This window comes from Terrapene carolina, unplaced genomic scaffold (genome assembly GCF_002925995.2).
Source record: "Terrapene carolina triunguis isolate 2854851 unplaced genomic scaffold, T_m_triunguis-2.0 Scaffold58, whole genome shotgun sequence".
Classification (NCBI taxonomy): Eukaryota; Metazoa; Chordata; order Testudines; family Emydidae; genus Terrapene; species Terrapene triunguis.
In genome coordinates this window covers 7,312,670-7,327,067 of record NW_020664409.1, presented here as the reverse complement: position 1 = coordinate 7,327,067, position 14,398 = coordinate 7,312,670, and the positions used below count along the sequence as shown (strand labels likewise).

Here is a 14,398-nt window from a genome sequence, read left to right as displayed (position 1 = left end):
TATTCTCCTTGCTGAGGTATGACTACCAGAAATGCTATCTTCATTGACAGTATGTGAGCAAGGTTCTTTAAAACTAGATTTAGGTCCCACACTGGAGTGGGATGTCTGGGTTGGGGAAAGAGGTTCACTGTGCCCTTGAAGAATCTCTTTGTGGTTGGGTGTGAGAAAACTGAGTAACCCTCTACTTGTTAATGGAAAGTCACTATGGCTGCCAGGTGTACTTTGAGCGAACCGAGGAACAGCCCTGACGACCTCTTGAGATCCAGCATGTAGTCCAACACCCTGGGGAGAGAAGAAGATGCTGGGGTAATTTGTCTGGAATTCCATCAAACCTGAAACCTAGTCCACTTTTTCAGGTAAGTTTGACAGGTAGCAGATTTTCTACTGTATAGTAGCGTTTCCTCTATCTCCTCAGAGCAAGAACCATGTTGGAACCATGAACGAGCCAAGCCTTGAGCCGGAACATCCACAGGTTGGGATGAAGACTGTGTCCCTTGTTCTGTGAGAGAAGGTAATGTGTGGGTTGAGTAGGGATCTGTGGACATGTCGCAAGCTGTGACAGTATGGGTACCACATCGGTCTCGGCCAGATGGGAGCAATCAGCATGATGTTTGTTTTTTCCCTTTTTATGTTTAACAGGACTTTCAACAGCAAAGGGAATGGGGGAAGGCATATAGAAGGTCCTTGTCCCATGGAAGAAGTGTGTCCCCTAATGAGTGCTGTTCGAGGCAAGCCCTGGAGCAATAGTGTGAGCATGTCCTGTTCAGGTAAGTAGCGAACAAGTCTATTGTTGGTATCCCCCATTGATAGAATATGCTGTGGAGTACTGCTGGGTTCACTTCCCACTCATGGTCATGTGAGAACTTGCAACTGAGACTGTCTGCTATTATATTCTGCATCTCCCAGTAGGTAGGCTGCTGATATTAGAACACTGTAGTGAATGCACCAGTTCTATAGCTTTAGTGCTACTGTGCATAAGGAGGATGATCTGGCGCCCCCAACGCTTTATGTAGTACATGCACGCTATGTCATCTGTCATGATCTTCATGTGCATACTCTGACCAGTGGAAGAAAGAGAGCAAAAGTGTTCCCAATTGCTCCGAGTTCAAGGAGGTTGATGTTGAGAGTCCTCTCCATAGACTACCACTTGCCTTGAGTCATGAGGTTGTTGATATGTGCTCCCCAACCTATAAGGGACGCATCCATAGTGAGAAGTAATGTCAGGGGTGTGGGGTGTGCAAACAAGACCCCTGTGCAAACATTTGCTGGGTCTTTCCACCCATCCAGGGAGTCTTTGATCCTGGAGGGCATCAAGAGAGGTTTGTCTAACCTGTCTTTGTTTGGTCCGTGAACCAATTTGAACCATGTCTGAATACACCTCACGTATAGTCTGGCATGAGATACTAAAAAAGTGCCAGCCGCCATGTGCCCCAGAAGCTGGAGCCAATGCCTGGCTGATGTCTATTGACTGGCCTGAACTTATGAGTGTGGACAGACTGTGAAATTTGTGTTGCGGAAGGAGCGCTTTCGCTTGCAGGGAGTAGAGATTGGCCCCTACAAACTCTGAACACTGTACTGGAGTTAAGGTTGACTTTTGGACATTGATTTGTAGCCCTAGCTTCGTGAATATTTCCATAGTCCCGTGAGTGGCCCATAGGGCATCATCGAAGGAGTGGGTCTCTGAGGAGACAGTCATCCAAGTATGGGTAGATCATGACCCCCAAGGTGCATAGGCGAACCGTTACTAAGGAGAGGACTTTGAAGAATACTCTGGAAGCCAATGAAAGGCCGAAGGGGAGTATTCTGTACTAGTAATGGTCCTGACCTAGGGGAAACCAGAGGAATCATCTGTGGGATGGCAGAATTGATATGTGGAAATAGGCATCCTGGAGGTCGAGGGCGGAGAACAAATTTCCCTGTTCCAGAGATGGAGCAATCGCTGCTAATGTGACCATCTTGAATTTTTGAGCCTTCACAAATTTGTTCAATGCTCTGAGATCTATGCCTATTTCCTATCTTAACAGTCTCTTGTGAGAAGGGTGCCTGAGGAGGGGCGGGGAGAGGGGGTTAAATGAATAGCATACCCATTGGAGATAATATCTGACAGATGGGGGTTTGGAAATTGTGTGTTCCCAATTTTGACGTAACAGACCAAGGCAGCATCCAAAGGGATATGAGAGATCAGAAAGTTGTAGCTGGTGGTGTTGTTAGTGATCTTTCAGGGCCGTGACCAACGTGTCAAAACTGGTGTTTTGAGGTGGAAGGCTGTGACATGGAGGATGGAGGACCTGATGGTCTGCACCTCTGAAATTTGGACATTTTCTGCTGTGGCGTGTACTGGGTCAGATGTGATTTATGAGAAGACTGAGGACTAAATTTCCTTTTCTTAAATGTCCAGGTATATAGATCCCAGTGACGGTAGTGTGGCCCTAAAGTCTTTCAGAGTGTAGAGTGAGGCATTGGTTTTATCTACAGTTTTGAGCCTTTAAAGGGGAGGTCCTCTGAACCTCCTTCAACAGCCCCAAAACCCGTTGCATCACAACCGATGTAGAAATCGAGCGGGCCACAGTATCCATGGTATCTAGTGCGGGCTAGAGTGCTATTCTCTCCACTAACTGTCCCTCATGAATGATGGCATGAAATCGGTCTCTGTGTGACTCTGGCAGGTAGTCAATAAAGGTGTTAAGTTTGGCATAGTTCATATGATTTTATTTGTCCGTTAGGGCCTGGTAGTTTGCAATTTGGAATTGAGAATTCGCAGAAGAGCAGGCCTTCCTCACAAACAAGTCAAGTCTTTTCCAGTCCCTATCGTAAGGGGTGGATTTCGAGTGATGCTGATGGCCACTGGAGTTCACTGCATCCACCACGATGGAATCAGGCGAAAAGTGAGAGAAGAGAAATGCTATATCCTTGAGTGGTACATAATACCTTTTGCTGGCTCTTTCACATGTCGGCGTGGCCAGTGCTGGTGCTTACCATATGAGCTTGGCCAGATCCAAAAGCGGCCTCGTTGATGGGGAGGGCAATCCTCGAAGAGGATGTATGTAAAATGTCCAGCAACTTATGGTGGGTGTCCTTCACCTCCTCGAGAGGGATTTTCAGTGTATCCACCACCCTCTTTGTAAGGTCCTGAAAAAGCATTTAACCTCTGCCATGGATGCAGGAGGGGGCATCACTGCCTCGTCTGGAGAGGAGGAAGAGAAATTAGATTGCGGTGTGGCCTCCTCTTCTAGTCCAATCTCCTGTTGCTCAAAAATTTCCTCAGGAGGCTCTAGATATGGAGGCAGAGGGAGGGCCCTCACGGATTCCCAGGGGGTGACACTAGCTGTCCAGGAGGTATGGTGTCTATAGGCCACCCTGAGACAGGCACTTGGAAAAACAAGGTGGGATGGCTGAACTGCCAGAAGGAGTTAGGTAAGCCACAGAGGCCATCACATCATGAACGCCAAAAAGTTGTCTTAGAGAGCTCCAAGCTTCCAAGAGGAAACTTTAGGGCACCCTCATGTGCAGCCATCATCTCAAATTTAATCATTCCAAAACCAAACTGATTATATTTCTCTCCTCTAACTCCTTTATCTCCACTGACTACTATTATCCTTCTGGTCTCCCAGGCCTGCAACCTCAGTGTAATCTGATTTATAACTCACTGTTAACCTCTTCCCACCCCATATCCAGTCTCCATTGCGTCTTCCACATTAACTCAATCAAAAATCCACTCTTTCCCCACTATTCTCCCTGCCAAAACCTTTGTTCATGCACTAGCAGTCACTTGACATGCCGTAAATAATCTTTTAAACTCTCACCATGCATCGATCCAAAAGACTGTTTTAGTAAACTTCCTCTTCTGATCCCCCAACTCCTCCTACAATCCCTCAACTGGCTTCCTGTCCTTGCTCCATATTCTGTTGAGAGGCTGTCGTCCCAATATGTCCCTATCTAGTCAATGCTCTGACCAGTAGACAAAAGGTTACCCATTACCTCAAGGAGGACTTGCTGGTGCCTTAAAAAGAAGGTGAAGTGATGGGACAAAGTGAAATTAACTGTACTTGACACCTTTAATGAAGTTGAATAATCTTGGCAAGAGAAAAAAAAACTGTCAAAAAAAATTCCTGGCATAGGGCACCTCAAAGTCAATTACGTGCTTGTACAACACCTGTAACAACGAAACACCAATACTACTCAGGCCTACTCAGGTGCTATCACAATAGTTACTAAACCACATTGGAGAATGATTACTCACCTTTTGTCAGAGCAACACCACGAAAGTGTTATAGTGGGCAGTCTCCCAAAGTCCCCCAAACAAAAAAATATATATATATACACTACTGCTTTTAGAACTTCCCCACCAAAAAATGAAAGACAAATGTTCCCCATATAATTGAGGCATATTTGCCAACCCACCTTTATTTATTCACACTTCAGAATTTTCCCAGTAAGCCCTTACCTGACTTAGTTAGATAATATGCCTTTTTATAAAGCAATGCAGTCTAAAAGTTCTGAGATACAAGAGAGAGACTCACGACGACTTTCACAAACCAAAACACTCTGGAAAATAGCAGCTGTACTTGCTCAACTGTTCAAGAGCTTGTGTTCTTTCCATGGGGTCATTGCTTAATTACCAAACATCTACTCAGCACATTTAACATTTGAAATGTTTTCAACAACAGTTCATTGCCAAGTAGTTTAATATACACAAATGTCATTTACTTTTTTAAATTAATACAGTACTTGAAAAAGGTGCTGGATTGACAGTCCCAGACAATAAACTTCTCTATTTGGCCACACAATGGACAGTATTGGGTGGTAGCTGTGCCGTTACCATGCCATGACAACATGCCTCCGCCACATTGTGAAAGCACTACACCTAAGAGAGCAGGCTCAGTCTTTGTGGCCATTCAATCCATAACTCCTCTGCCAAAACTGCCAACAAGGATGCTAATTATGGTGTTTTTTATAACTAGGACACTTAACTATTGGGAAATGAACTAAGACTACTAATTCATCTAACACAGGCTGCCAGATGGTAGTTTCTGGTCAGTAATGAAGAAGGCTAGCTTTAAAACGGTGAGAGGTGAAAAGCTCACTATATGCATTGTTACCAATCTCCTGAGCCATCTAGTTGCTATAAAGTATTTTTAATTGAATAATCTGTTTTGACTTTGAAGCGATCAGACTGATTAAATGAAAACTGGTATGGAGATGTAGAAATATGTAAAGTGCAACTCTTCCAGAAAGGCAGAAAAATAATATGAAAACAAACGGATACATTCAATGCTTACCCATCTCTTCCTTTACTGACAATTTTAACTTCAAAATAGTATATTCCACAGGCTGCAGGTATAGGATGTGTGGCTCGAACTGAAGCAGCATCCTTTGGAGTTTTGCCATGACCTGCAAAACAGTCACATTAAAAATCTAAAGTATATTTTAAATTAGTAAATTGTAGAAGTGCAAGTTTGACAGTGTACAAGCCAGTCATTCAAAATAAAGGATTTACTTTGAGTAGTCAATTTACTTCAGTGCATAAAAAATTTCTGATCAGACTCATTATTTGGGTATGGAACAGCATATGAAGCAATGTTCTTTCTTATGAATGTGTTCTAGAATATGCTAGCCATTGTCCCTTGTCTAAACAAGCTGAGAGAGGTACTCAATGTCTGCTGCTTTAAAAAGGCTTTACAGTTATCTGAAAACAAACAATTACAAAACAAGATTCATTCTGTTTGCAATAAAATGTGGATATATGATTGTGACAACAGTCCACATAATAAATCTTGAAAGCGTTGCATGGCTTCTCAGTTGCACAGCATTTACTGATTTTTAGAAACTGAAAAGTGATACAGTTGATTTTAATCTACTGCTTGGTATACTTATATTTCTTTAAACAATTTCAAGATATTTTGTTACTATTGTCTACAATAGAACTGTCAGTTACTTTATAGCCAGCACAGTAGGTAGCTTATTTCCATGTTCTGAATTTCTTTGATTTCAACAATGCATTAACCTCATAAAGTCTTCAAATAAGTAAACACAGATCCTACTCTTTTTGTTACAAAACAGCAAATGCTGTATCAATCTGCTACTGCAAGAAGTCCTAGTCTCTGTATTTTTGGCCTTGGACAACTGTTTTCATTTTCTAGTTGTGTACTACCTTTAGTAGTGTCAATAACCTCTTTTTTTATCTAAAATTGTTTGAATAATCCAACATTGATTTTTTCCTGAAGTTTATATATAGCCTTTATTTATTTTCTGCAGTCAAGTCATGCTCCTGCCATGTACTCAAATTACAAGACTGAATGCATTTATTGTATTTCTCAATGCTGGTAAGTTATAATTATCCCAGGCTGATTCAATTAGAGTAATAAGCAAATCTACAGCTCTAGAAGTTCCAGAATAAGTTTTTGTTTTGTTCTTAAGTGCTAGCAGTTCATTGTTTAGATGCCATAAATTAGGTTGCCATACTTGGCTATACAGAAGTCCTTGGGCCTATTAAGCAGCCAAAGCCTTAAAGGGACCTCTCTGAAGCTTGTGAGCAGAGCATGAACTCTGACTGTCCTGTTTAAAGGTGGTACCATTTATTTAGAAATTACTTGTGTAAAAAAAATTTTTTTCAACCTGTTGCAAGTAAAACCAAAGAACTGACTACAGAAAAAATATGTTCCCAAGTTTACTTTATGCATTTGACAGTGATTTTGTAGTTAAACTGCTTCCACTGTATATTCAAGTCAGTTTCCGCTATTTGTGTGGGCCTTTCATACAACAGAAGAGAAAAACATTTTATGAACTAAGAAAACGCAACTGTAAAGCCACTACTATTGCCAGGGAGACTCAGGAGAAAGTGGCACCCCAAACTACTTCTAACTCATTTTAAAAACTGACATTTCAAGTTTCTGTCCCTTCAAAAGTTTCCTTATTGTTCCTATGTAGGTGCTGAATTTTAAATACAGTTTTTTGTCTCAGATTATCTATGGTTCTCACGTTAGACAGTGAATTCCACTGCAAGTAATGCAGTCAGCTGAGTATCTCAAACATTCTAAAGAACATCTGTAAAGCATCCCAACATTTTTCTCTACATTACCTAAAGTAGAGATCTTTATTTTTAAAGACTATCATAGCCTATCTCTAGTTTATTTTTCATAAGGGTCTTCACGGGATGACAATTTTAAAGTGTACATTTATAATATTTAACTAAGAGCTTTAAAAAAAAATCTTCTGCAAAAAGATAGGATCTTACACAGCAGTTTCACTGCCATCCACTACAGGTTTTAGTTTTACTTTGTAGGAGAGGTTACAGACAACTAATTACAATAACTAACTTTTTCAAGTTTAAACTTTGACTTTGTCCAAAAATGTTGTAAAAATTTGGAGGCTACAACATTCTATGAATAGGGCTTCCTGCTTTTATTATAGCAGCTAGACATTCCTGTTGATTACCTTAAAGACTTTTCGGGCATTTACAAATTGAAAATTGGTTCTGAAGTAAAACAGTGTAAAAAAAAAAATCTAAGCATAAAAAAAAATCACATTTGAAAAAGCCAGTTGGAACATAATTTAGCATCTACTGAAAATGACATTTTTAAGCTTTCAAAAATGTAATATGTAGGCTCAATCCTGCAAAGCTCTAAGCCACAAGTTCTCAAACTTCATTGCATCACGACCCCCTTCTGACAACAAAAATTATTACACAACCCCAGAAGTGGGGACCGAAGCCTGAGCCTGCCGGAGACTTGCTGCCCTGGGCAAAGGGGGATGGGGGGGGGGGGGGAAGAAGAGAGCCAAAGCCGAACCCCAAGCCCTGCTGCCCTGGGGGATCCGGGGGGCTTCAGCCCTGGCCCGGGGGGTCCTCTAGCCTGAGCCCCTCTACCCAGTGCTGAAGCCAAAGCCTGAGGCAGCGGGTATCAAGCTTTGGCCCCAAGTGGTGGGGCTTGGGCTTCAGCAAGTTTAATGCCAGCCCTGGCGACGCAATTAGAATGGGGTCCTGACCCCCAGTTTGAGAACCACTGCTCTAAGCACATACCTTCACAAACACTGAGTAAAATAGTCCTACTTAAGTCAATGGGAGTACCCATCTGGACAAAGCTATGCATGACCTTACACTCTTTAAATACAGCTTATATAGATATAGTTCCAAAATCTGATTTTTGTTAGTTTTAGCAGACAACTGTGAGCCAGCTGAGAGAGAAATAAGAACAAAACTACTCTCAGTAAACAAATGGGGAAAGGTTTTAATGAGACCAAAAAATGGTCTGTTGAATACTGTCTTACTTCAATTTCTTCCACAGATTACACTTGGTTTTAATCAGGCAAAATTAGATCCCAACTTTGCTGTCTGTGTTACAATGGCAATCAAAACAGAGTCACTTTGCCATTCTTGCACAATGTTGGTTTGGTGGTACTTCAAGTGGTCCTGGAAAAACTATTCAGGATTACCACAACCAGATCCTTCCCTTTTGTTTATTAGGGAAATATAGATATACAACTGGATGCACTGGAAGTCAGCTAGAAGATTTTTAACTTGGCATTAGAGGCAATTCAGAGAGGACTTGTCTTTACATGGAAAGAAAAGACTGCACTGTCAACAAAGGTGTGGTTAATATCTATTCGCCAAAGCCTCACTGAAAAAAATCCTATTGATGGCTATTTATTCAAATTGTATCATTTTTGCCCATTTTGTTTAGGCAATCACCACACAGGTGACCTAAATGAAGTCTGTTTTTAGGAAACAGCAAATTAAAAAACAAACCAACTGATTTTTTGTTTTAAAAACTGTACCGCTTATGGTTTTTTCCTGTCTATTTAGGTAAATCTCTTTATGATTATCTTTGCAATTAAATCCTGTGCTACTTTTTGGCTTATGATCACATACACAGTATTAGAAAACATAACTATCAGTTAGTTTCAGTAAACATTAACATGTTAGAAGATCACTGGAACATTTTCATTTCACATTTTACTGCGAATGAACAAAAATTTTAAAAATATTTAAATCAATAATTTAAAGATCGTATTTTCATAGTAATTCCATTTTGTTGTGGCCTTTACCCTATAAAAATGGACCTTTATGTCTGATTAACGTTCTCACCTTCAGCTAAGGACTGTTAGATGACAATGAAAGGTATATTAGAAAGTTGACAGAAACATGTTTTTCTGAAATGGTTTTGCCTTTCTCGTTTATGAAGATATACCAAGAAAAGTCTAAGTAATCAATGTAAATAGTGCTAGGTCAATTCTAATCAACATGTAAATAGTTTGCGGTGTTCCAGAGGGCTTAATTTCAGCTTATTCCTATTTTATATTTATTTTGTGACCAATTTAAGAAACATAGGTGAGGTATTACCGATGCCCATATATGTATTTTTTTGTGTGTCTAAACCTTGACAAAACTATAGAATTAAGAATCGGAATTTCTGAAATACATAACTGAATGACTGATTCAGAAGTTCTGGGAAGAAATTATGCTGGTTCTGATAGGTGATGTGAGGACAGCTAGATGCTCCCCTCACACACAGTCTCACCATTTTTATGAGGGTATGTTTCAGATGGACAATGTTGTTCAGTTTTGGCAGTGATCTTTGATTTTTGTTTGCCCCTGAGAAAGTATGCTCAAGGCATGTTTTCATCATCTTAATGCCATCAGACTGTAGTCCTTCCTCTTGCACCTTGACCTGGTAACCAATATCTGCTTTTGAGACAGATTTGATTAGTTCAAGTGCTCTACAGTAGGCTGACAAAAAGACAATGATCCAGTGAATGCTATTCATGCAGAATGAAGCAGCACAACTGTCAAGGCTGGCAGAAGATATTGTCTACCTGAAGCTCTGTATGGACTATCTGGTGGTGGGCAGGAAAATTACAAACCCTCAAATTCCATCAGAGGTATGGATTTCCTTTTTCTCATAAACCAAAGAAAACAAAAGCCTCAAATCTGGCAATATGTCAGTATGTTCAAATTATTAAGTGATCTGAAAAAATAATCAGAGGACAGACTGATTGTGGCTTTTTCACACAATTATTTTTTTCATAGGCATGTTAGGATTTTAAGATATTGCACACTAATATCTGGGAGGTCAAAATATGGCCTGCAAATGACATACTGACCTCTACATTTTTTCCATACAGCTCACTCGATGGCAGGATTTTCCTACCTTTAACTTACTTCTCTCTTCTTCCCTTCATCTTCAATATTTCACAAAGAAAACCTCCCATCAGAGAGGCAAGTTCACTTGGGATATTAAACAGGAGGGGAAACAAAAGTGAAAGAAACAGGTGGAAGGGAAAAGAAGAGGGAAAATGTTTGGGGGGGAAAAAATGATGTTATCAGAACAGTGCCACTCACAGATAAGGAACAAATGCCTCCAGAAAAGTTGATTCTATCAGAATGTTGCAGGGGCAACAGAGGAAGCTTAAATAAATGTGTTTAAGATACAAAAACAAGACAGAGGAAGAAGGATGATTTAGTTGGTGTTGGTCCTGCTTTCAGCTGGGGATTGGACTAGATGACTTCCTGAGGTCACTTCCAACCCTATGATTCTAAGGGAGTCATTTTTTTTAGTCTTGTATGCTTCTCGACTGTATCTATTTTTCAAGTGGACTGATGGAGGATCCCACAAATCTCGCCCCAATCCAAATGTGCCAATCAAAATCTTTACAAAAACAAACACAATCTCCTGTTCTTTCCCCATTGCCTAGATAGCTGAAGGTGTACTTACTGCCTGTGCCAGCACTTTACAAAATTAGAGAGGCTGAACCTTTTCTTTAATTGGAGCCCTATTTGAAATTGTTTTGCAATGGGTGACATTCTATACAATGCAAGAACACAGCTGATACCATCTTTCCTTATTTCCATCATCCATTCTCCATCCTGACCTATTTTCTTTTTGTTTTGTCTTGCTTGTTTTTGTCTCTTAATGTTTTGTTTTTTTCTCATTTATTTTCTTTTAGTTCTCCCCTCACAAATAGGTACACAGAAGTGGGGGTGGTGTCTGTTGGTGCCACTCATAGCTTAGCCAAAAGTTGCAAAAGCAAAGAAGCAAAGCTTGGGCTACCAGCCTATATAGGAGCTACTCCAATGCCCCTCTACCGGCTTGTCTACACTTAAAACACTACAATGGCACAGCTATACCAATGTAAATTCTTAGTGTAGACCAGGCCAAAATTAAAGGTGACAATGGAACAGGGAGGGAAAAGATGGGCAGTTTTCAAGGAGCCATTCACTGCTTTAATAATATAGCACATTTCAGTTAAAGGACGGAGAGGAGGCTATGTGTATTACAGTTGCCCCTCACCCACTCCACTTCTGATCCACGTTCCCCTGGACTAGTCTGGTGACCCCTAGTAGTCTATTCATCCTTAACCCCCGCATTGTCAAGTAAGATTAAGTTAACAGTAATTGGTGACACAACTTAGTCAATGTACTTTTATGGCAACTATCTCCCTAGTTTTCGAGTGCCCAATGTTCACTAAGTAGTCGCCCACGTTTCAAAAACACATGGTTACATCCTGCTGGTGGGAGGGATGAGGAATAGGGCAAAGAGAAAAACAACTATATTATCACATTAAAACAGATCAGAAAGATTCTATATCTACCTGATTATAAACTATTATTTAAAACACACAGCAAAAAACAAAAATACAAGTGGGAGGACTTGCTAACCATAAAGCTACACCCTCGCTATGAGAATCTTTACAGCAACCAGATCCCAGTACACACAAAATACTCCTAAAAATATCAAAGTAATAAAAATCCAAACAAAAGCCAGAAAACTCAAATATCAGGACATACTGTGAATAGTAACTTACTCTAGGTGTCCTCCAAACAAAATACAAACCAAAAAGCCTAAAATAAGGCTTACCAAATTTATTGGCTTTTGTATGTTTGCATCAAACTTTGAGTTACTTAAAATGAATATTTTGCATTTAATATAGATTAGGACCTGTCTATTGTAGGTTATTTTACAGAATACATCTAACCTTTCTGGGCACCCAAATCATATGATTTGTGTTTTGTGTTGCCATCTTCCTCCTGTTTGAATCAACTGTAAAATGTTTCTCAAGAATTCACTTGAGCTTCACCTCTGTAAACTCTGAAAAAGGGTAACCACAAGGCTTTAGGGTTATTCCTCCCCGCCCCCATACTCATTTTGACTACAATCTGACCTCGCCTTGGTTGCCAACCCAGAAGCTGCTTTTAATCTGAAGCACTTCTACTTTAGGACTTGGGCGTGGAATGCCAGATGTGTGTTTTTTCAGGTCAGGGTGAACTCATGTTTCTAGCTTATATGACATTTTCTCAACAACCAATACTTAAAGTACTTTATTGTTATCTCTGGCTGATTTACATGAGCATATGTAATTTGTATATCTTTTCTTCTGAAATAAAAGCCTTACAATACTGTAAACTGATCTGTGAGAAACCTGAGCACAAAGTATGAGATTATTTTCTCCTACATTTTAAATTAATCTTGAATATTACCCACACTACTACTCTCAACATTATGTATAGTACTTATACAGGGACTATAATCAGGGACTACTTTTAATTCTATTATTTCATAAATGTTTCATTTCCTACAAATCAAAATGTGTTTTCTCTGTGGCTTCCCCTCCCTGACATTTCCGTGTTTAGTAGTTTTACATTTACTGATCTTATAACTCCCTATAACCCTTGTTCGCTCCATTTCTAGACAAAAAGCATTTCATCCTGCTTATTTTTGTAGCTAGACATGACACCAAGCCGAATCTGCTTTATTCTCCTGGTTGTCCTCAAACTCGTTTGATAGCAGAATCGACAGGCTGAGGAAGTCTACTAGTTTATAGCCCCCCCATCCCAAAAATCCAGAGTGAGAAAGGAGAAAAGATCTGATGGGCCTTTCCCCTCCTCTCCCACAGGTTTATATTAGGGGGAGGGGGAAAACGGGGAATCCGGATCATCACCCCCGGTAATGTAAACTCTTTAGCAGATTCCAGAAAGAGTTATTTTTTGTTATGTCTTCTCCCCGATCAAGCTGGTGCCTTTCCCAAGAGAGATTTCCACCCAGGTGAGGAGGGAACCCAGTAGGAGAGTAGACTTAAGTAGAAGGGGCACTGAGGTGAGAAGCCAGGAGCCCAAGTCCCCCTCCTCCAGGGAACTGGGCAAAGGGCCCCATGGGGACTGCATGTGTACATGCTCCCCTCACCCCCAGGATGTGTGCGTCTACATAGAGAGAGACGTGGCCTAGCTCCCGGCGCCATGGGGGAGAGGGCCCCGGGTCCAGGCGGGAGGTGGACAGAAGGGGGCGCCCCCACGGTGGGGCCGGGCCCTGCATCCAGCCCAGGGCGGGCGCCCCCCGGCGGGCCGGGCTCTCACCTTTGTAGTGCACCCGCAGGTTGTTCTGCGAGAGGCCGATGTAGCTGAATTTGTCCTTCGGGCTCCAGGAGCGGGGCAGCGGTGTTTCCTGTTCGTCCACGGCCGGGTAGAGCCGCTTCAGCCGCCGCTTCAGCTCCTTCTCCTGCTCGTTGAGGGCCGGGTCCCCGTGCGGGAAGGCGGCCGGGGCGCTGCTCCCCGCCGGCAGGCCCAGGGCGGGCAGGGGCCCGGCGGCGGGCGGGGGAGGCGGCGGGGCCGCGGTGGCCGGTGGCGGGGGAGGCGGCGGGTGGAGCAGTAGCGCGGCGGCCGCCGGGGCCGAGGCCGGAGCGGGGCCGGCGCTAGCGGCGGGGGCGGCGATCCCCGAGGCCTGGGGAGCCGCCGTCAACGGAAGCTGCTGCTGCTGCCCGGACATCCCGGCCTCCGCCACCTCCTGCTGCGGCGGCTGTCTGCGGACGGTCTCCGGGGCGGGCGCGGCGGGCAGGCCCGGGCACTGCGGAGCAAGGCGGGGAGGGGGGCGGTTTAGACGGGCAGCCCGGAACCGGAGTCGGGGGAGGGGGGAGGAAGGCGGCGGTTACAGACCCGGGGCTAGTGGGGAGGGGGCGCGCGCGGTGGGCTCGAGATCGGGCCGCTGCGCAAGACAGAGGGGAGGGGGTGAGAGCGCGAGACGCCGCGGCTGGTCCCCAGGCCGGCGCCAGACGCTGCTGCTGCTGCGGTGGAACGTCCCGGATCAGCTGAGCAGCTCCCCGCGGCGGCGCGAGGCGGAGGAGGAGCTTCCGCCAATCACAGGGCGCGAGGGCGGTGGCCAATCCGCTCCTGCACGAGAGAAGGCGTGAAGGCGAAGGAGTCTGGGCCGCGCGGTGCTGCTGCACCGGGGCTAGTGCAAAGCGTGGCTGCTGCAAGGGAGGGCTGCATGTTTGCCATGGTCTTAGCCTCCTCCGAGCCTGGGACCCTCCTCTCCCGGTCCTGCTTGGCCGAGGGGACTGAGCAGGGACTAGCTCAGGCTACGAGCGACTGCCTGGAGGAGGGACGGCGGTCTTCAGCTCCACCGACGCCAGC

General features: G+C 43.3%; 1 protein-coding gene across 3 annotated transcripts in view; it reads right to left on the bottom strand.

The window, feature by feature from the left end:
• The window catches only part of RANBP9 (RAN binding protein 9), a 63,778-nt gene extending 49,881 nt beyond the window's left edge, over positions 1–13,897 (bottom strand). For 2 of the 3 annotated variants that reach the window (XM_024217373.2, XM_024217365.2), the window contains exon 1: positions 5,280–5,358. Coding sequence is in view for 1 of the 3 variants with exons in the window: in XM_024217357.3 (XP_024073125.2) it covers positions 5,280–5,391; positions 13,346–13,754 (521 nt within the window). In the remaining 2 variants the exon portion in view is untranslated. Of the gene's footprint in view, positions 1–5,279; positions 5,392–13,345 lie in introns of those variants that run through there. The other variant, XM_024217357.3, reaches the window with a different exon arrangement.
• Positions 13,898–14,398: the final 501 nt, after the last annotated feature.